Source organism: Formica exsecta, unplaced genomic scaffold (assembly GCF_003651465.1).
Source record: "Formica exsecta isolate Colony F162 unplaced genomic scaffold, ASM365146v1 scaffold444, whole genome shotgun sequence".
Lineage (NCBI taxonomy): Eukaryota > Metazoa > Arthropoda > Insecta > Hymenoptera > Formicidae > Formica > Formica exsecta.
Genome location: NW_021851677.1, coordinates 864722 through 885843, shown reverse-complemented (window position 1 = coordinate 885843; position 21122 = coordinate 864722). Strand labels below are relative to the sequence as shown.

At 33.5% G+C, this 21122-nt stretch overlaps 4 protein-coding genes across 7 annotated transcripts in view; 2 read left to right on the top strand and 2 right to left on the bottom strand.

Annotated features, from left to right (window-relative positions):
- Nucleotides 1-2582, bottom strand: part of LOC115240751 (translation initiation factor IF-2, mitochondrial) — a 4942-nt gene extending 2360 nt beyond the window's left edge. The window contains exons 1-8 of the mRNA XM_029816105.1: nucleotides 2410-2582; nucleotides 1976-2120; nucleotides 1601-1887; nucleotides 1354-1514; nucleotides 1014-1240; nucleotides 645-915; nucleotides 112-365; nucleotides 7-39 (exon numbers count right to left, since the gene is read on the bottom strand). Coding sequence (XP_029671965.1) covers nucleotides 7-39; nucleotides 112-365; nucleotides 645-915; nucleotides 1014-1240; nucleotides 1354-1514; nucleotides 1601-1887; nucleotides 1976-2120; nucleotides 2410-2447 — 1416 coding nt within the window. The 5' untranslated portion in view covers nucleotides 2448-2582. The remainder of the gene's footprint in view (nucleotides 1-6; nucleotides 40-111; nucleotides 366-644; nucleotides 916-1013; nucleotides 1241-1353; nucleotides 1515-1600; nucleotides 1888-1975; nucleotides 2121-2409) is intronic.
- Nucleotides 2583-2674: 92 nt separating this feature from the next.
- LOC115240752 lies at nucleotides 2675-15200 on the top strand. Of its 4 annotated transcripts, none has more exons than XM_029816106.1 (10): nucleotides 2675-2729; nucleotides 2911-3383; nucleotides 6540-6775; nucleotides 7703-7977; nucleotides 9139-9417; nucleotides 9803-10339; nucleotides 10458-10694; nucleotides 10774-10869; nucleotides 11526-11627; nucleotides 12584-15200. In XM_029816106.1, the coding sequence occupies exons 3-10, from the start codon at nucleotides 6577-6579 to the stop codon at nucleotides 12791-12793; spliced, it is 1935 nt and encodes a 644-aa protein (XP_029671966.1). In that variant the 5' UTR covers nucleotides 2675-2729; nucleotides 2911-3383; nucleotides 6540-6576; the 3' UTR covers nucleotides 12794-15200. The 4 variants fall into 4 exon arrangements, 3 of the variants coding, with proteins under 3 accessions (XP_029671966.1, XP_029671969.1, XP_029671968.1); XR_003884819.1 differs by lacking the exon at nucleotides 2675-2729 and adding an exon at nucleotides 11981-12215 and having other exon boundaries at nucleotides 2946-3383; nucleotides 12584-12674; XM_029816109.1 differs by lacking the exon at nucleotides 2675-2729 and adding an exon at nucleotides 12158-12215 and having other exon boundaries at nucleotides 2946-3383; nucleotides 12584-12717.
- Nucleotides 15201-15325: 125 nt separating this feature from the next.
- Nucleotides 15326-16938, bottom strand: LOC115240754 (60S ribosomal protein L11). The gene is made up of 5 exons (XM_029816111.1): nucleotides 16869-16938; nucleotides 16249-16416; nucleotides 16012-16161; nucleotides 15794-15941; nucleotides 15326-15505 (listed from the first exon to the last, which is right to left on the bottom strand). Exons 1-5 carry the CDS (start codon nucleotides 16872-16874, stop codon nucleotides 15378-15380), a joined length of 600 nt encoding a protein of 199 aa, XP_029671971.1. The 5' UTR covers nucleotides 16875-16938; the 3' UTR covers nucleotides 15326-15377.
- Nucleotides 16939-17176: 238 nt separating this feature from the next.
- On the top strand, nucleotides 17177-21116 carry LOC115240701. Its single transcript, XM_029816009.1, has 8 exons — nucleotides 17177-17515; nucleotides 18952-19055; nucleotides 19167-19412; nucleotides 19512-19666; nucleotides 19839-20418; nucleotides 20450-20571; nucleotides 20667-20866; nucleotides 20939-21116. Exons 1-8 carry the CDS (start codon nucleotides 17334-17336, stop codon nucleotides 21084-21086), a joined length of 1737 nt encoding a protein of 578 aa, XP_029671869.1. The 5' UTR covers nucleotides 17177-17333; the 3' UTR covers nucleotides 21087-21116.
- The last annotated feature ends 6 nt before the right edge of the window (nucleotides 21117-21122 follow it).

The following is a 21122-nucleotide window of genomic DNA, read 5'->3' as shown; positions in this document are numbered from 1 at the left end:
TCCGATCGCTCTTCTCTTTTCTCGAAGTTGCAGATATTCCTACAATCGTCAGAAAGTAAGATAAATAACACCTCCATCATAATATAATTTTGTTATACAATAGGAACTTACTTTCAGATGTTCTTCGTGCTTCTTATCTGCTGCAGTTTTATGCTCCTGTGTCAACTGCATAGCTTTTTGTGCTTCCCTATATCGCATTACCATATGTACTCTCTTCTCATTCTCGACTTCTAGTACTTCATCTCCAGCAGAGGGTAAATCTTTCCATCCAATAATCTGCACCGCTTCAGATAATTTAGCTTCCGTAATTGGATTTCCAGAATGATCAAACATGGCTCTCACTTTAGCCCATGCTAATCCACTCACTATTATCAAACAAAAAGATAATTAAATATGTAAAAATTCGGACTATATTCAAGGTTTTTCTTGGTTTGAATTGTATATTCAAGGCTGCAGAATGTTTTTCACACATCATCACTTCTAAATCTATCTTAAAATGTATTAAAAATTTAAAAAAAAAAGCATAGACAAAAATTTGTTCTTAAGAATATTTGATTGAGCCTTTTCCAATAGAATTTATGTATTCTTTTATATTTTTTTTTCGTCTTCTATACTTTTCTTTCTTGGATTGAAACATTCCTTACCAAGAAACGCGCCCTTTCTTAAAGTGCCGCGTTGAATTAAGACTGTCGCTAATTTGCCGCGATAACGATCGATAGAGGATTCAATTATGACAGCTTCAACTAGTCCTGTCGGATCGCCCTTTAACTCTATGAGCTCGGCTTGTAACACTATAGCCTCTGTCAAAGTATTTATATTAGTCCCATGTAACGCCGAAATACTAACGCACTGAATGTCCCCACCTAATGCCTCTACCTGAATTCCTTGTTGCGCAAGCATATTTTGCGTCCTCTCCTGAAATAGACATTATAAATTATAATTTTCATGATCATTTTCAGACAGTAAACTATATTGCTATGCTTCCCATTCTGTATTAATCGACAATAACTTACGATATCGGCTTCGGGTTTATCGATTTTATTGATAGCCACAATAATCGGAACATTTGCGGCCTTTGCCATTTGTATACTTTCTATGGTCTGCTCCATAACACCATCGTCTGCTGCCACCACAAGTACCACGATGTCAGTTGCTTGCGCGCCTCTCATTCGCATAAGATTAAACGCAGCGTGTCCGGGAGTATCCAAAAACGTAACTCTTTCTCCCGTTTCCAATGTTACTGTCGGTTAAAATAGTAAAATTGCGAAAATTTCTTATGTAATATAATTAATAATTATTATGTATATGATACGTAATCAATTATTAATATATAATAAACAAAATCGTATTTACCATTGAAGGCTCCAATATGTTGAGTGATACCACCAAATTCTGTTTTAACAACAGATGTATTACGTAATGTATCTAGCAATGTAGTTTTGCCATGATCAACATGACCCATAATTGTTACTACTGGATGACGTTTTTTTAGTACGGATTCATCCAATAGAGGTCTAATGAATAAGATATAAACAATACAATATAGCCACTCTTTTATGCTATAATTGATTAGTTCTATTCTAATTATATTATCCAATACCGTTTAACGGCATCATGATCCTTTGTATCCTTTTCTACTTTGGTATCTGGTTTAGAAATCACCCTAAACTTTGCCCCAAGTTTCCGTACAGCAGCATGCAATACATTCTGATCTTCTATGACAGTATCTTTATTGTAACGTCTAACTGAATCGGACATAAAAATTGCTTCAAAAATATCATCTATGTCTCTTTTTGCAGATCTTGCCAGCTCCGATACTGTCATTCTGTTCCATATATCCACAACTGGTAACTTCTTTTTTGTTTTCAACTTGAAACTATTCACCTCCTATAGATAATGTCAGTTTCGATATAATATATACACAATATTTTTAAAAATTAAATAGTTATGTATATAGAAAAAATTGGAAACTTACCTTCAGCCTTGTTGAACTGTTCTTGAAGTATTGTGGTGTCATATGATAATGCTGGCATTGCATGCATGTGAGAAACAAAGTGGGCAAGATGTGCTTCCTTGCATTATCACTTCTGACAATTTCGCAGAGTTGTTGTCTCAGTAAACTGCAAATTATAAAAGTATGACAGGAAATATGTACTTTTCATCAATTTAGAATTCTCCCTATAACATGTAATTTATACAGATTATTACATTTCGAACTTTTTTATATTTAAGAAAAAGGGGAATTAAGCCGATATCATAGCATATACAATTGGATAGGTTATGTTTCTAATTTTTAAGAAACTTGTATTTTCTCACACTGTTCACATATTAAACAAATTTCTCAACAAATACTTGAAGACGCAATTTGAATCATCATGACATCGTCTCTTTAGACAGAAAAATAGATACCTGAATTCCGTACACGTCCTGATCAAGGAAGCAGCCATGTTTACGGTTACACAATCAGCTTAGCCACCTTTGATGGATCGAAACGCGAAATTTACCGAACAGATGATAAAATGGCTGCGTTCAAAAAACAACAATCGAGTGACCAATTTTCAAAAAACGCACCTGATTGGTAGATCCAGACACCAATCACAGACAATCTCTACTCGACGATTGCATAACGATTGTTTTCTGAACGCAATTATTAAACACACGTGAATTTCTAAAAACACTGTCAGCGAGGAATAATGCATAAAAGAATATTTGTACATCGATTACAATAGGTAATTATAATTAATTCGCACATGTTCGATAATGTATCATCGTTCAACTGGAAAGCTATTACACGCGCTTTGTAACGGAAGATAAAAAGCTCCTCGATATTATTGCAAAAAATATCGCGTGTTGACAAGGCAAAAAAAAGGATGAAATCACGCCATCGAACTTTCGTTTCGTAATCGTCAGATGCCGCGTGCTGTCCATTGAGTTGTCCGAATTGGATCAAGAGATCGCTCGGTGTGGGATTGCGGGTACATACATACATACATAACATCCATCATCGCAACTTTTCGTTGCTAACGTCACGTGCGGTGATACGCGTCACGGCCTTCAACGCGACCCCGTTTTTCGCCGCCGATTCGTCGCGTGAATTTGCCTTCGGTAACATTCACGCCGTTCGAAACGCGGGAGACGGATTCCCCGACTCGGAAGGAGCTGAAAGCCCACGTGGCCCGTCTATATCTGACAGTGGCTGTCCGTCCGACGGTGTACGAGGATCGACGTTCGTCAGGCGTCATTCATTCGCCAGTCATTCCGCTTCGCACAGTGGTGGACGATACTGTCGGCGAACAAGTCGAGCAGCTTTTTGGGATATCAAGCTTTTGGACAAATAAGCGAACAATAGTGTGGTTCCTGCGATACCGATGTTTTTCATCGAGGTGAGTGCCCGCGATTTTCTTGATCTTCTTTCAAGTCTTTAGATCTGTAATCAAGTACATATGTTACGTACACAGTTCGCTCAAGAGAAAAATAGAAAGAGACGAAAGTGTAGACGCCGCGAAAATGTTTTCGAATGTCATACGGTGAAAAAAAAAAAATACGCAAATCATTGGCGGTAAATTGACAATAGGTCTACTTTTTTTGACTGCATCTCCTGGATACGCTTCTTTCAATCTCTATCTTTTCTCTTTCTTTCCAACACTCGATTTCTATTTCGAAAGTGTAACATAATGTGCAGCTGAAAAAAAACAAACTTGCAATGTCTAACGTCTTATCGCGAGATATCGTGAATTACATTAAAAATACATGACCAACACACAGAAAATAGTCGTCTATAATATCGATATTTTTCACACAAAAAAAAATCAAATAATAAATATCAACGTGTCGAAAATTATAGCTGGTTTTGCGCAGAGTAAATGTTAATTCCTCGCACATCTGAACAAATAAAATACTAACATATATTCACCAACTTATCGTTAACATCCCATTTTTCGTATAATTAGTCTATTTGTGTTATGTAATGTGCTGTTCTCTGTTTCCGTAATAGTCGACTGATTAAACTCAATTCGTACATACGGAAAGTGTAGTATATGAATCTATTTATTGAAGGGGGGGGGATTTATTTCTCTTGTTTGTTCGAGGAAATTTATTTCAAGATTTTATTAATCTATTAATTATTTATATTAATTATTTATATATGTATCTAGAGAGAGTATACAAGAATGTCTATGTGTGTATCATTCTGTTTGAAGTTTTTGCAGAGGAAATCAGTACGAAAGAAAGAAATAATTTTACGTACTACAAATATCGCTTTACGTGAAAACATTTACGGGTGTGATATTAAATTTCTCTTTTATTGACGTAAAATTTTCGTCCGCGTGTAAACGCTGCATTAAAGCCGCAGCGTATCCTTGAAATAGAACATGATCGATTATTTTATTTCGATAAAGGCCGCGGAATTTCCTTCTCGCGCCATTCACTTCATTTCGACTGTTTTCTCGCTATCGCTCGTTACGATCACGATGACGTTATTACCGTCACCCGAAGTCATTCTCGGCGATTTCGTAAGCTGGACGTTGTTGGAAATCATCGAGTATTTACATAATAAGTCCTCTAAATGTGCTGAAACGTTCAATTACTTTTATTATTATTATTCTCTAAAATCTTGCACTTTAAAAAAGAAAAGTTCGTAAAGATATTTTTCTCGAAAGATATTTGGAAAAATTTAGAATCTCGCAGATAGAAAGAATAGATGAATTTATTCTTCGTATGTTACATTTGTAACATATATGTATGTTATATTTATCTAAAAAAAATTCTTTTTTATTTAAACTTTTTATTAAAATTAAATGTATGGGTATAATTTAAAAATTGCAGTTAAGCGTAGAAATAATTGCTAAATTTTCTTTGTTGTGATATATGGATCACGTTACTCTGCATGGTTTTTAATTGATCATACTTGTTTGAGTCTACGAAATTTATAAGGTGCTTGTTTTTCTTAGATATATATATATTTCCCTGCAATTATGTAAATTTTAAAAATAAATCAAAACGAATGATTTTTCGAACCTTGTTTTTCTCTGTTTTTGTTAAAATATGTAATTTGCAATAATTTACAGTAATTTAAAGTAATCATCATCACACACTGTTATTTCGCAATTTATATTTCTTATTTATATGCATCCATGAAAATTGCATATCGTATATCGTAATTTCGCTTTTTGCTTGCTTTTTTTACGACCTTTTTGTATCGTTTGGAAGAGTCAAATGTATTGAGGTGTGTGCGTTTGGGACTTACAATTGCACTTTTGAAATCGTTTTACGCAATTTCTACGTATTTGTTCCAAGGTGCACCGTAAAATTACGATTCGTATCCGGCTTCCGCGTACAAGGATGAAATACACGCGAAGTTAACTACCGCGTACAACACGCTTTAAAGCACTTGATAATTGTGCGAATAATGTCGAGGTCTTACCAATTCTGTGGATGTCCGCGATTCCTCAAAATAACCCAGATTCTCGTTTGATCATTTATTTGCGAGACATTGTATTAATTGTTGTAAAATAAAAAATAATCTATATAAATTATATGATACATTCAAAACTGAAACAGACTTTTTGAAGATTCTTATAAAAAATCTTTAAAAAAATTTTTATAAAAACGCTCCGTAGTTCACGTTTCAGTTGAACGTATTATATAAATAGAATTTAATGCTTCTGTGTGACATAGAAAAATACGAAAAATTTTTTTTCTAAAATTTTTTATACGCGTCGCGCGCGCGCGATTCTTATATAACGCAGTATTCTTATATTTGTAAAAATTTTCTTATCGATTCCGAAATAATTCATTGCTCAACATATCGTATTACATTGTATTCCGCGGTCGGGAATCTGGGTAAAATTAAATGGCGCATCGCGAGAAGAAATAAATTTTGAAATTCGTCCAAGTCTGCGCGGAAAATATTATGCTGAAAGTAAGGAACAATGGTTTCGAGAGAAAACTGACCTAGGTTCAGCGAACGACAGCGCCTCGTCCAATCGATACGTCCTCGAGCATTTCTGGGAAGATAAATTGCTTGCCGAAAAATAAAACTCTCTGATGTTGTTTTCTAAATAAATTTCTAGGCGAGATTAAAGTCAGAAAATTTTCTGACTTTAATTAAACGCGATAACATCATATAATTTATTTGATAAAACAAGATAAAACTTGTGCGTTGGAATATTTCATTTATATTTATTATCTATGGAAATAATAATATAAATGTTGATTTTACAACGCATATATTCGATTATGCAGATGCAATGATTTATAAGAATCGAATCATCTATATTTTATATATATTTATTAGAATATATGTATACGTTATATTATATGGTAATTTTTTTTATAAATTTTATTTGTGCTCTTTTTTTATGAATCTTGTTATTCAGTTTTTAAGTTTTGAAAATAAGCGATACTTTATTGTATATATCAGAATTGAATGCAATATTATCTCCGATAAGACACTCCGATAATGATCATTTTTATCACACATTTGCGAAAGAAATATTTCTTTGTAATCATCAAGCATTTGGGACATGTGTCGTATCCAGGTGACAGTCGTCGTGTGATGCGCTGGAGATAAACTGAATGAACAGAATGGCTCGTTACGGCAGCGAGAGATCCCTGCATTTCCTGCAGCCGATGCACCCAGGTCACTCAACTTACGTTGCGGGCTCGACGTCTCCCACGACGCCAACGACGACAACGTGCTCTATCAACCTGACCAAGGTCGCCACTACTATCAGCTCTATCCATGTGCCAAGTGTCGGGTCGCCTGATAGTCCTAGTAAGTCGATGGAAAAATCTGTGAGGGATTTTAATTAGTCAACGATTATTGAAATATGCTTTCTCGGAACAATTAGGGAGATAATTTCTTTAAATGTCTCTCTTTCCATTTCATATTTAGTAAGTAGTTTAAATTTCAAATATTTTAAATCAGCATGGCATTTCATTTGATTTATGGAATTATCTAAAGAAGTGACTTTCGACAATTGTTTTGAGAATGATTAATCTTTTACTATGTTATTAATTTATCATTAATATATATGATAAGATGTAATAATGAATAAAATATTTCCATAGAAAATTTAATTTTCTATAATTGAGATCGGAATGCGGCTTTGAACATGTTAATTGAAAACTGCTGTACTTTGATAAGTGATAAATTCAATACAATAACTTTGATCTCATTTGAAAGATAATTTAATTCTCTACAACTTTTGTTTCGGTACTTCAAATGTACCGAAAAGTGTTTTTTCGGCTATTGACGGTTATTCGAAAACCTATGGAACAAACTATTGGGTTGAACGGAAAGTTTGTTCCGTTTTTTACTAAGAGATGAAAACCGAAAAAACGGCACGAACTTTCCGTTCAACCCAATATATAGAGAATAGATATGAAAAGTTCGATGACATATAATTAACACATTTCGGTTTCATTGCGGTCCAGTTTTATTCCGATCTACATTCTTTGAAAAAGAACCCATTTTAATAACATAATTAAAAAATTTAACTCAGATTGTTTAATTTTTCAATAATTTTGAATTTTTTTGATACGGGCTTATTGCAAAATACTTAAATTTTTTTTTTTTTTTAAAGCTTGTATAATATATTCGATCTCGAAACAACGACCTTCCTCCGCGATCGCCCACGCGCAACATCAGTTCATTTTCCGCGAATTAATTATTAATGAAATGATCACGCATGTCGAATAGCTGCCACCTCGCCGACGTCTTCGCTGGACTCCCGTATACCGAGGCCATCGCCGTCGGCTCTGCGTCGCGCCGCCAGTTTGCGCGTGCGCGGCGAACGGATACTACCACCACATCATCCGCGAGCTACCACCGCCGCGGCCCTGATCGGCCACCAACAGCATCACCGTCGTCACAACCACCTCCTGCAATCGTCGCAGCAGCATCACCATCCGGATCATCATATTTTTCCGGTCATCACGGAGAATGGAACCGACTCGCCGCGACAACGATCCCTCGTGAGTACCATCCGGCTGCTTAGAAGATCGTGTTATCTCGAAATACTGTCAATATCATTGCATATTAGACGTAGATCGGTCGCTCTCGGTCGTCCTATAGACGGATTCCTTTCACTTTAAAATTGACAATTACAGTACGACTATAAGCAGGGACGATTCTCACGAAAAAAATAAGAGCTAAAGAGACATGAATGATGATGATCCTACAATTCGCGTTCAAAATTGAATGACGTCCCCGAGACCGATCTGCGCACTTTGCTTGACGCATAAGTGAATGTGCACTGAATATTTTATTCTGAACATTTGATATTTGCGCCTTGTCCGTTTGCACGATGTAATGGAAAGCGTATTTATTGTTAAGACTTACTAGAGTGAAGGATATCGCCGCTCTCTCGTTTTTCCAAGATCTGCCAAGGTATTCGACAAGTCTATAGTGCGAAGGAATTGATCTCTTGACTTTTGCATGCGGTTATACGTCGGAATCCGTATGGAAATCTTTACCTTTATTCGCTAGACGTAACTTAGAGATTCCGTTGATTCATATTAATTTGCACGGTAGGTCACGGTAGTCGGGTCTGTTCCCCTCGCGTGACCAGATATATTCCGGACGAATGTCATTATCCTAAGCGCGCAGTATAAATATGAGAAATAATCCAACAGGTAGGCACCCCGTTATAAATCCGCCCACGTATCGACTTCTGTGAACTATCATATATATACAAATCGTTACCTTACCTCTTTTTTTCATTCTTTTCATTTAAAGATCTGAAAAGTCTGAAGATAATTGATTGTGAGAAGCACCAACGAAAGTTAGCACTAATATTTTAATGCTTTTAAGAGCTCTTTTTATTTTTAATAATTAATTTCATAAATTTCGAATTATATTTGACTTGACGCAAGCTTATTATAAATAATTCATGTATACATAGTCTTTCCCTTAAAAAACGATTTTTTTTTTTTTTTAAACGTACTATTTGTATATCAGCATGATATCTTTGAATTTTTATGAATAGCTTCTTTACATATTTCTTGAAGGAACCATTAATTTTTTCTCACTCAACTTCTGTCAAAATTCATTTAACAGTAATATGTATATTGTCTGCTCTGCTTTTAAATGAATCGCGCTAACGGACTCAGTTAACTGAATGATGTACCGTTCAGAGTCTCTCACTGACACCGGTGAGGCCGCGGCCAAGTCACGCGGCCTCTGGAGGAACGACGGGAATTGCCAACGATGACAGCGATGTCGAGAGCGTGAAGAGTTATAGTAGCGCTTGCAGTACGGCAAGTGCCTGCGAGCACGCATCCTTCGCGTTGAACGGCACCACTTGGTCTGGTCGATCGCGAAAATATGTCGTGCATTGTTCGAATCACGTCGGCGACAACGAACAATATCTCACGCCTACTCAAAGAGCGGCCAGACAAGTCAGGAAGTTTCAGGTAATTAGGCTAACAACGAGATACATTTACAGTTATATTTTTTTTTATTTCACTTTTACTTCATTAGTTCTTTGCTGATATTGAGCATAATATACGAGATGTATTCTTTATCTCTCAGATTAATAATATTTCATTTAATTCGGAGGAATTTAATTTTTAAATTACACACACATTTATATATATATGTCAAATTAAAAATTTGTAATTGGCGAAAAAACTTGGCGCTTAAACAGTTAATTATGCACATACAAGGCGTCGCAAACTCACTGAGAATCTAAATTCATTAAAAGGATATCCGGTAGTTTTGAGATACTCTATATTTAATAATTATTACGTTATTTTTGCGACTATATGCATCTCTATCTTGGTCGATATGTCTTTATAGGCTCTGTTGAAAGAGGCGCGTAAAGAGATCGAGGAGAAAGACCGGGAACTCTTACGTTTGACGAAGGAGGTTGTAGAATTGAGATTGTACAAGGCCTCTCTGAACAGTCCGGATGAGCGAACGGATAGCAGCGATGCTCTCACCGTGCGCGAGAACAATCCCTTCTCGCCAGAATCGCCGAGCAAGGATCTTCCGGATGAGAACATCGTGGAAAAATCCGTCACCAGTCCGGAAACGCCGGAGAAGCGTTTACACACGGATGTTCCCCCGTCGTTAGCTGATTCCGGACACTTTGAAGATGGTTCCGTCCATTCGAAAGACTCTGTGTGCCTGCCTGAGCCGCAACCGGAGATTGTTATCACCACGGCTGTGGTACAATCCAGCGATATTCCTGATACGATTTCTACAACACCGACGAGCGTTGAGCGAGATGAGGAGAGACGTCAATTGGTTAGTCATTATGAGAATAGAATCGAAGATATGCACAGACGGCACGTTGACGAGTTGCAGGATCTCAAGCAGAAGCATAATGATAAGGTGAAGGTTTTGCATTTGGTAGACACATTGTGTGCAATTTTTTTTCTTTTTTTTTTTCATATGAATTTAAAAGAAAATTTGCTATTTCTCACTTATTGATAACAAATTTATTATCCAGGTGGAAAGTTTGCTCAATCAACTGTCTGAGGTCAACACACGTTACTGCGAGGTACGGCCAACCGTAGATATCGCGGAGGCTCGTGTACGTGAATTAGAAGCGGAATTGGAGGCTGTGAAGACTGAGCTTAGTGAACAGAAAGCACTCTTAAGCGAGCAGGAGGAAAGAAATAAGCAAATGTACCTGAAAATGTATGCCAAAGGTCAAGAAGCCGCGCGCATTGAACAAGCTGATCAGGTATGACATGAAGTATTGAAGATATATGTGAAAAACGTAAATTTGATACTATATTTGAATACCTTTCGCAAAATTATAGATTCTCGTGCAAGCGCATCAATCACCGCCTAAAGTTACCGTCGCGGAACTTCTTCAACAGCTAACCGTCACACAAGCTGAATTAGAGAATATTAAGGTGAGTACTGTTTATTTGCACTTTACCATTCTTAAAACTTGACAAATATAGCAGTAGATAACATAACATTGCAGTTTGGTTTTAAAATTTTATTTCGTATATTCTGTGCAAGATTATTTTAAATTGGCATTAATTTGAAATATACAAAATTAAACGTTTCAGAGACATTAATTATTATTAATACAGTTTTTGCAGTGAAAATTTTTATTATTTTTGTTGTCATTAACAAGCTTTCATAATGCATCGCAACATTTGCACATAATATGAGAGTTCTTTATTAGTTTGACATTTGCATTCTTTCTCGCTTGATCATTAGTATTTTTTTTCTAGTAGGTGTGCGTTTTCTATTTAAAACAGAACGATTGAAATTTGCGTAATGATCTTATCGATTTTCTCACACTTGCGAAAGAGCGAGATTTTCTCGCGATCTTAATCATGCTAATACAATAACACGCCTGATGAATCTCGAATGAGTTTTTTTACGCAGTCTAATCAGCTTTTACATTCGTTTCTCAGAGACGCATCGTTTATTCATCTTTTTTTCACATTATCACACACTTATAAAGTGTGTACATCACTTTTCGAGCATTCTCGTAGTTCACAATATTCTTGTACTAACGATGTGCCACTTTTTTTGGTCGCCGCTCACACTCCAGGACACAAGCTACTCGCCTGAACCTCACATTTCAGCCGAACATAGCCAAAGTTTATTAAGCGCTCAGGAGGCTGTTTCTCTCTGGGTCCTTGGCACACGTAAGGTCTGTATCCTAATTCGATTGCGTGACGCAATCCTCATCCACTTTTTTAACGCCCGTAAATGTAGCATTTCTTCATATAATATGCACCGATTTTTTATCAGTGTTGTATTATATCAAGAACTGATGTTGACACAAACATAATGCTCATTATAGTCCTTCTTTTTATATAAACTTCTTATAAAAATTCTTTAAATTGAAAATAAATAGAATTAATCAGAGGTACAGTAATCAATTAATTGTTTATAACTTGTTCTTAACGGCTTGAGTTATTTTGTAACTTATTAAGAAATACAAATATTACCTCAGACTTATCGTCACTCATTCATAAGTGACAGTAATGTCATTAACTTCAGGGATGCATTTTATTTACGAGTTGGCGAGTCAGTTCTTGATATGGGCGTGTGGAAAGCACAATTGCGCTCGTATCTCTCTTTCTTTTACATCCGCGTTAGTGAATGCTTTGCTGCAACAATTGCATGTGGATTATGAGGCACAAATGTAGATGGTTGATACTCTCATACTGCTCTTAGATCGGGCGATATTATCCAATGCACCTGGAAGAAACAGCCTCTTATATCTTCGGCTAATGTAAGTTTGCACGTGCTTACGGCCAATGCACGCTTCCACTATTGCATATAAGATGTGTATATCATATTATCATTGAATTGAGATGAACCATTTTGATTCCAGTTGACATTTTAAAGTCGATGATGTTATTATGAATTAATGTAAAATTGCACACACATAACTTTCAATTATATAGATGCATTAATATACATGTATTATGTAATGTACGCGAACATTGAAAATTACAAATACGAATGTGTGCCTGGATTCAAAATTGATTCAAAACACAATTATATGCATAAACAGTTGTATATTTTCAATGTGTTTCTTTACATATCACGATATTCTAGTTTCATTATTTAACAAGTATGTCATTCTGTTTTGGTTAGGCAATGTATCGGCGTATTGTAGAGGCGAGAAGCAGTCAGGGTACTCTCGATCCAGAAATTACCTTGCAGTTCCTAAAGTCGGCAATCTATTATTTTCTTACTGATAAGGAGAATCATCACGGTCACTTAAATGCTATTGAAAGTATCTTGGGCTTCACAGACGCGGAGAAGCATAACATCGAGAGGCTCTATCGATCGGCGAGGAAGTAACACTTTTTTAAAATTCTTCATTATTAAGAAGTAATATTGCTGTTGATGAGTGGTGTTACATTATCAGATTTAACACCCAAATGTTAACATTTTCATTCAGTTTGTTGGTAAATCGAACTTTTTAAAATAAACGTTTAAAGTTTGTGTATCTGATAGATTTGTATCAACTTCATGGATATTTTTCAGTTAGCGAAGTAAAAAATTTATCGTGAAAATTAATTAGTATATTTTTTTATAGCGAGAGAAAACAAATTATGTTTTTATGATAACAATTTTTACTCTTCTCAATTTTTCCAGAACTCAACCATGAAGTTTATACGGATCTTTCATAATCATATCTTATATTTTCTCATTAGTTGTTATTTATGTACAATACAAAATTATAAAGAAAAACAGCACATTTTGATAGTATGAAACAAATATAAACTAAACATATTCGGGAGATCTAAATATGACAATTTTGTTACAATATTTTACAACTCTTTCTCGCACACATATGTATCATATTTTTAATACGCGTTATCTGACAATTTCGGACAAATTAAATTGCTTTTATTTTTTAATATATATCTAAAGTTTAATATATATATAAAGTTCTGGGATTTAAAAACGTAAATTATATACATACACGCGACTTGGATAGACTGAATTTATTTACGGCTGTATGTTGCATTGACGCTCTGCAAAGGCCATGTATTACAAATTTAATATTATGCGTATCATTCGTGCAATTTGCATGCTCTAAACTAGTACATAAGTATATTCTAGTTATACTTGAAAGAAAATATATTGTCTAGTTATTGCAAATCACGTTTTACTCTTTCAATGATATAATTAACGCATGCATTGTGTATATCATAACAAGTATTCCAAAATTGAGCAAGAAATATGTGATATAAATGAAAGAAGTGATTATGAAGGAGTTTGAAGTTGGATTTCAAGGATTTATATAATTATTTGAAATGCATGTGCCCATGTACGAGTACGAAAGTTGAATATATCTTTTCCGTTATTACATCGTGATCCCCGAGAACATAGATAAATAAATTTATTTATATATTTACTTGTTATAAATAAAATGAATATATATATATATATATATATCTTATACAAGTACACATATACATATATTCAGGATGAATCGGAGTTTCTGCCCATTTTACAAATCTTCAAGTATGTGGAAGAACTTGATTTTAGAATAACTAGAGAGACTATTTAATTGTGTATGTATGTCTTGTTGTGCGTAGTAACTTCGAATCATCCTGTATATACTTATCTATATCAAAGTCTGGTGATATGACGTCCGGATAAGGTAACACTATAGAGACTGAAGGATATATCTTGCCTTTTTATCTGCTTGTAACTTCAAGTTAAATAGTTCTCATAAAAGGATATTCAAGTGCAACTATTAGTAAGCGTCTCAATCAACATAATTCCTATCTTACTGTAATTATAATTATTTATTTCTGAGATACTTTCATGTATTTTAATTAAAACCAAAGAGAGAGATCTGGCAGTTGGTAAATTATTGTGCATGAATATTTGATTATGATTATAATTTATACTTGTGGCACAAACTATTGGTTTAAAGTTGATAAATGTTGACGATTTAAATTCTCTCTGGATGTTTAGCAATAAGAATATTGTCAAATAAAATATAAATAATTTCCATTTTATATTTTAATTTTTTAAATTTTTGATAGTTGTAGATAAAAATAAAAATTTCGTTATAGTTAGAATTTTTATAATTCGACAAAATTAGTTTGAAAAAAACATACATCTGAGGTGCCAATAATAAAAGTGTGAATATTCATACCACATTTAAATTGCTTCTTGAAGCTACATTCTTCTATACTAAATATTTTATAAATTAAAAAATAGAAATATTGCCAATAATAATATATCAAATAATATTATATCAAAACGTCCAAGATAAAAAAAAAAAAACAAATTTCATATAATGTAAGTAATCATTTCTAATTCTGAAAAATGTCTGTTATAGAGAATATCCATTTTATAATAAAGTTCCTTTGGCGAATGTTATAATGTTAGGCCTAAGTAAGCTTGATTATAATAAAATTCCAATATGTCATTCCATCAAAAATATTACTGATAATGACAATGCAAGAGATGTTTTGAAATGTTAGAATAGACACTTCACATTTTTTAAATAAAAATTTAAAAAATGTGATTTTACTCCGATACAATTTTTTCTGCGAATTTAATAATTACGTACAATTCAATAAACTCCACCTATATTTTTACTCTCGTTCCTTATTTTTATACATTGCAATGAGGAACTAAATATCTCCTCAATTTAGCCTCACGTTCATCGGTGTTTTGATTGTATTGTAAGCAAAATGTGAAAGTCCAAATAAAAATTTAAATATATCAATATTTAAAAAAATATAGTCATTCTTTTAAAACTCTTGACACTAGTTTACTAAATAATTATCTATAATTTTGAGCAGAGAGTTTGAAGGCACAATTAAGACATCGTAATATGAGGTGTTTAGATATATTACTACACAATAGATTTTTGTTAAAATTTTTTATGATATAATTGCAAAATACAAGGTATGCACTACTTCTTTCCAGCTATAATGATTCCATCATATTTCTGTTGGAACCACTTCATTGCATCTTCTTTGGTAAGCCTGTGTTGGAAACCGACTTTACCAGTTTTCCTTCTTCTGTGTGCTACGTTAAATCCTACAAATCAAATATAAGTTTAATAATTTGTGTTTTGCTTTTATATATGAAGAATATGGAACTTTTCTAATTTCTTTATTAATTTTATGGAAATATTTATTGTTTAAGTGTAGCATCAATTAAGTAACACACCCAGTAAAGTGAAGTGGGTATGAGTTGCAAATATGAAGCATTTTCTCTAGCACATATTTAATATAATTATAGATATCACCATATATAAAATAGAGATATCTATGATACCAGATAATGTGCTAATGTTCAATATTTAAAGTTATATTAATTGCTAACCTGGACGTCCAAGAACAACGTAGAAGTCTAAACCATAGATACCAATACTGGGATCGTATTTAATTCCCAGGTCAATATGTTCTTGAATACCAAAACCAAAGTTTCCGGTGCCAGAGAAGTTTTCTTTTTTCAACTCATATTCGCGTACCTGTAATTAAATAATATATTAGGATCACAATATAAACAAAAAGAATGTGAATAAAGATTCTTTGATTCACCTTTAAACCACGTTCAAGAATTTCTTCAGCTTTTGCACCACGTACAGTACAATGCACAGCTATTTTTTCATTACGACGGATACCAAAGGAACGTACTGTGTATCTTGCTTTAGAGAACACGGGTTGCTGGCCAGTCAGTTGCTCCAAGACCTATATGTATAAAAGACTAATTTTAATAATCGAATATATCAAGGATTTCAATTAAAATAAGAAGCGACATGCACTTGTAAAACTCACCTTGGCAGCGCGCGTCAGTCTATCACCAGACTCTCCCACACAAATGTTCAAACAGAGCTTGCGGATTCGTACTTCGCGCATTACATTCTTGGATGCATCTTTCGGTTCCTTCTTCGCTTTTTTGTCGGTCTTCTTTTCGACCTTCTTTTCGGGCACTTTCTTTACATCCTACAAGTAAAAAATATAGTTTATTACATAAAATATATTATACTAGCGGTGGATTAATACTCTTCTAATTCATCTAATGGTATCGATAAAACGTATTTTCAGTAAATCATCGGTATGCGTGTGAGAATTAAATAAAATCAATATTAATTAAATGAGAAGTTTGTTGAAAATGGGTGAAGCCAAAAACTTTATTGTTGAACAAGCTTAATAACAGCAATAACAATAGGTTATATACGAGTCCCGATGTTCGATCAAAAACAAGCGTGCAATCTCATCCACCTGTCACAGCGACAACTTCTAATATCGTCGCCTTTGCAAAAAACGAACATTAACTATATTTCATTAATAACATGAACTATTTCCGTGTCAAGATGATATTTAATAGAATTGAACGATGTAAGAGATACAATCAGATCAAAATAAGCATTTTCGAGGCAAAGACACGCACTCACCGCCATGATGAAGAGAAAAGGTGATATTCACGCCACACTCTCTTTACCGGCCGTCGACTTGAACTAGATCATTGCAAACTGAAAACATGTAAAACATATAGATTGAGAACTTCCATAGATTTCTCGATTGACTAATCAGGACAAAGAGGACAAAGATCTCTTTCCTCTGATTGGTCAATTAAACGGTTTGAAACTTTCATAGTGTCAAATGAAGCGATCATGCCAACCATGGTTTATATTCGGGACATAAACCATAGTTGGCAATAGATTCAAAATTCAGTTGTCGTCCCGCGGTACAAGACGATGCGAGTGCGAACGAGTTTGTACAAGTTGTCGGCGAAACAAGAAGCGAATAGAATTGACAGCTGACAGCGTAGAAGTTGATTGACAACAGTCGACAAGATCACGAGACGACTATAAGCCAAAGTATTCGAATCGTGTACAGTGCAGTCTTAATCGTGAACAATGGAACAGAGTTTTATACACGAAAGATACCGATTAGACGGCGATTCCATCATCATTTCCGACAGCGATGAAGATAACGTCGTTGAGAATTTCACTACTGCGTCGCTTGACAGACATGCATTCGTCACCGACAAGAATTATGACGGGGATTCTTATGTTTTGGCAAATTCGACGCCGAAAAAGTGAGTATTTCGCCAACGGTTATTGTTTCATCGAAGTCAAATCCCAATGACGTTGTTACGCGAGAATGATCTTTGCTCGCATTTATGACAAAGGAACCGCCGACAATATTGGCATAAAAATATATTTATAATTTTTTTATATATACAGAAAATTTTTCTTACATTTAAACATTTATTTATTCGAGAAAATCAATCTTGAAGATTCGTCAGATACACGCGTATGTGCTTTCAAAGTTTAATACTGCGTATTTCTTTAAACAGTATTCTTATATATATATATATTTTTTTGTGCAAAAGTGGTATTGAAAAAAAATATTCACAATGGAATTATATATCGCAGATTTATTATCTAATTTCAACGAAATTGTGACATCGAAATACTCTGTGATTTCGGCTCGTTGATTTCAGCAATCAATAATGCAATCGATATGTAAAATTGTAGAATAGTTTTTCTTTTTTAAAGATGTCTTTAAAATCTGCCGTGGGCGCTTTGTCCGTTGCTAGATTTGATTATTGAGATATTTTCATAGACTGATAAATAAGAACAAGGACTCTATAGAAGTGATAAAAATCAAAACCCATTAAAAAATTCGTGATCGCGCGCAGGAATAGAGGTTCTATTTAAAGAAAAAATAAATAGTATTGAACTCTTTAAAAGTGCACGCGTGTACCTGGTGAATCTTCAATATTGTTTTTTCGGATAAACAAATGTCCAAACAAAAAATTTTTCTATATATAAAAAAATTATAAATATATTCTTATTCGGCTTATTTAGCACAAGAAGTTACTAAAGATTTGATATCTCTATTTCTCTCTCTCTCTCTCTCTCTCTCTCTCTCTCTCTCTCTTCTCTTTCTACACACTTGCTTGATACATAGACCATTTAATTTTATTACGTAAAAGCGGCGTATTTTATTATATAAATAAAAAGCATGGATCTATATAATTGCACAAGCTATACATAAAATTATTTATTTTTTAAATTATCCTTAGAATTAATTTTGTTAGAATTATTATTTTTTAAATTATTTTTGCAAGTCTTTATCTCTCTTGATATAATACATAATTTATTTATGATATTCTCTGTGGCACATTTAGAATCTCTAATCTTTTATGATGCTTACATATTCATTCACCATTTCTATATTCTTTTTTTTATTCTTTTTGTTTCTCTCTTCCTTGTTCCAGTTATATTTTTTTATATTATGTTATTTATATTTCTATATCTATCATTCTTATTCTAATAGCATTTTGTTTCTATTAAAAAAGTTTCTTGCCTTTTCTTTTTATATTTTTTAGACAATTTTATTATACTATGTAATTTATTATTAGTAATATATGTTGAATTATATGTAATAAATATAATTCCATGTTGAATTTGTATTATTAAAAAATATTAATAAAAATGAACATTTTCTATAAATATTTGCTTACAGAAATAAATCCATTGATGATACACCAGTTGCTGGCCTGGCCAAATGCATAGTTCAGAGAAAAATACAAATGATGGATTCTGATTCAGATAGAGAAAATCTTGCAGGTAAAAATTATGATATTTTATGCAACATTATATACAACTTTGTATATTTTAAAGATATTTACTGTTAAAATAATATCACAATTAGTATTTTTATTCAATGCTGTTTTACAGATTCTCTTATTTCATATTTACCGATTAAAAATAATAATAAAAAAAGGAAAGATATTAGTCATGATAATAGTAGAGAAGACATAAAAGGATTAAAACTCGATTCTTCTAATGAATCTCTTGAGTATAATAATTTACATAAACAAAATGATATTGATCATGAAATATCAAATCATAAAATATCAGATAATAAAATGCATGAAATTGAAATCCCTCGTGATGTAGCTGTGACTATCGAGCTTGATACAGGTAATCCTATTTATAACATCAAACATGTGTATGAAGATTGATCTTTTATGGATGGGTAAATTATTCCACATGTAATATATCTACCTGTGTAATTTATAGATTCCAGTTCTGGACGAAACAGTGAATCCGAAGTAGCATTATCTTCTGAGAAACAAGGAATTGGTGTTGGAAATATAGATCCATTAGTAACACAAAAAAGAGCAATTATGGTTCGCAAATTAGAACAGTTTAAAGATCAATTAACGAAAACAAAAGTAAATATGCGATATATTTAACTTCATTTATAGTTAATGTAATATTGTAGATACAAAAAGAAATATCTACTTTTATATGTAATAATCGTGCATTTAAATTAATAAAATACTAATGTTATAAATAATTTGTGCATATAAAAAAACATTTTTTTAAATATAAAAAACTTTTTAGTTATTGCTCACTGAAGGGAACATTGAAATATTACCTGATAAAGGACAGAGAGTACATGAAAGTATACGCGAACAAGAAACAGAAATTGAAAAGTTGACATTCGACCTAGAAAAAACACCTTTGGTGCAAAGCTTAAATAGCCAAGAAAATAAAATATCAAAAGAATCAATGCGCATCGAAAATGCATCATACTTGGATTATTCGGATGATTTGGATGACTCTGATGATTCTGATGATTCTGATGGCTCAGATGATTCAGATGATTCAGATTATTCAGATTATTCGGATTTTGATATTAGTGACATACCGTTGAATCCAACTACATTTCCCGAACTAAAACGATTAGGCAAAAAGGCACAAGCGACAAGAGATAGAGAACTCGCTCTAACAGTGGAACGATTAAAAGATTTGCATGGATCACTCGTTGCTCGTCCATCAGAACACAAAAAAGCGGAAGATCCAAGGGGATTAAAAGTACAATTAATGCCACACCAGCAGCATGCTCTTGCATGGCTTCTGTGGAGGGAACAGCAAAGGCCGGCTGGTGGCGTTTTAGGTAAATATCTAAAACAAAGCGATTTTAATATTAATTAATTTTACAAAAAGGTGAGATAAACTCATTATCGTTTCTCAATGGACCACTCTGTTAGATGTTATAGCATCGCACCTACCTACAATCAAGGATGCTACATTTAGCAAATTTACTGGAAATGTTGCTATCAAAGATCGCCAAGTATGTTGTAGATGATAGATTGCTATTTAAGCATTTACTTTTTATTGTATTTTATTCTAAAAAATGGATGTTTATGCGTGTCTTTTTTGTGTCAGAATGTAGTGGATTCCTTTAACAGTCGAAATTCTGGTCCAAGAATCTTGCTGCTCTCCCTTACTGCTGGTGGTGTAGGATTAAACTTGATAGGTGGCAATCATTTATTATTGTTTGACAATCATTGGAACCCACAGCTGGAGACACAGGCGCAAGATAGGATTTATCGCTTTGGTCAGATAAAAAACGTCTTCATCTACAAGTTAGTATATCACGTTTAATTTCTACATTTATATGTCTCTTTCGTTTTAATATTGGACATTTTTCCTTCCAGATTTATTTGTGTTGATACAATAGAGGAACGCGTAAAAGCCTTGCAGGAGCGAAAGCTCGAGATAGCGAGCAGTGTGTTAAGTGGTGATAAAAATAATGCTTCCATGAAGCTCACTCTCAATGATCTTAAGTCACTGTTCGGTTTTTAATCCATTTTATCTTGTGATTGATATATATATATATAT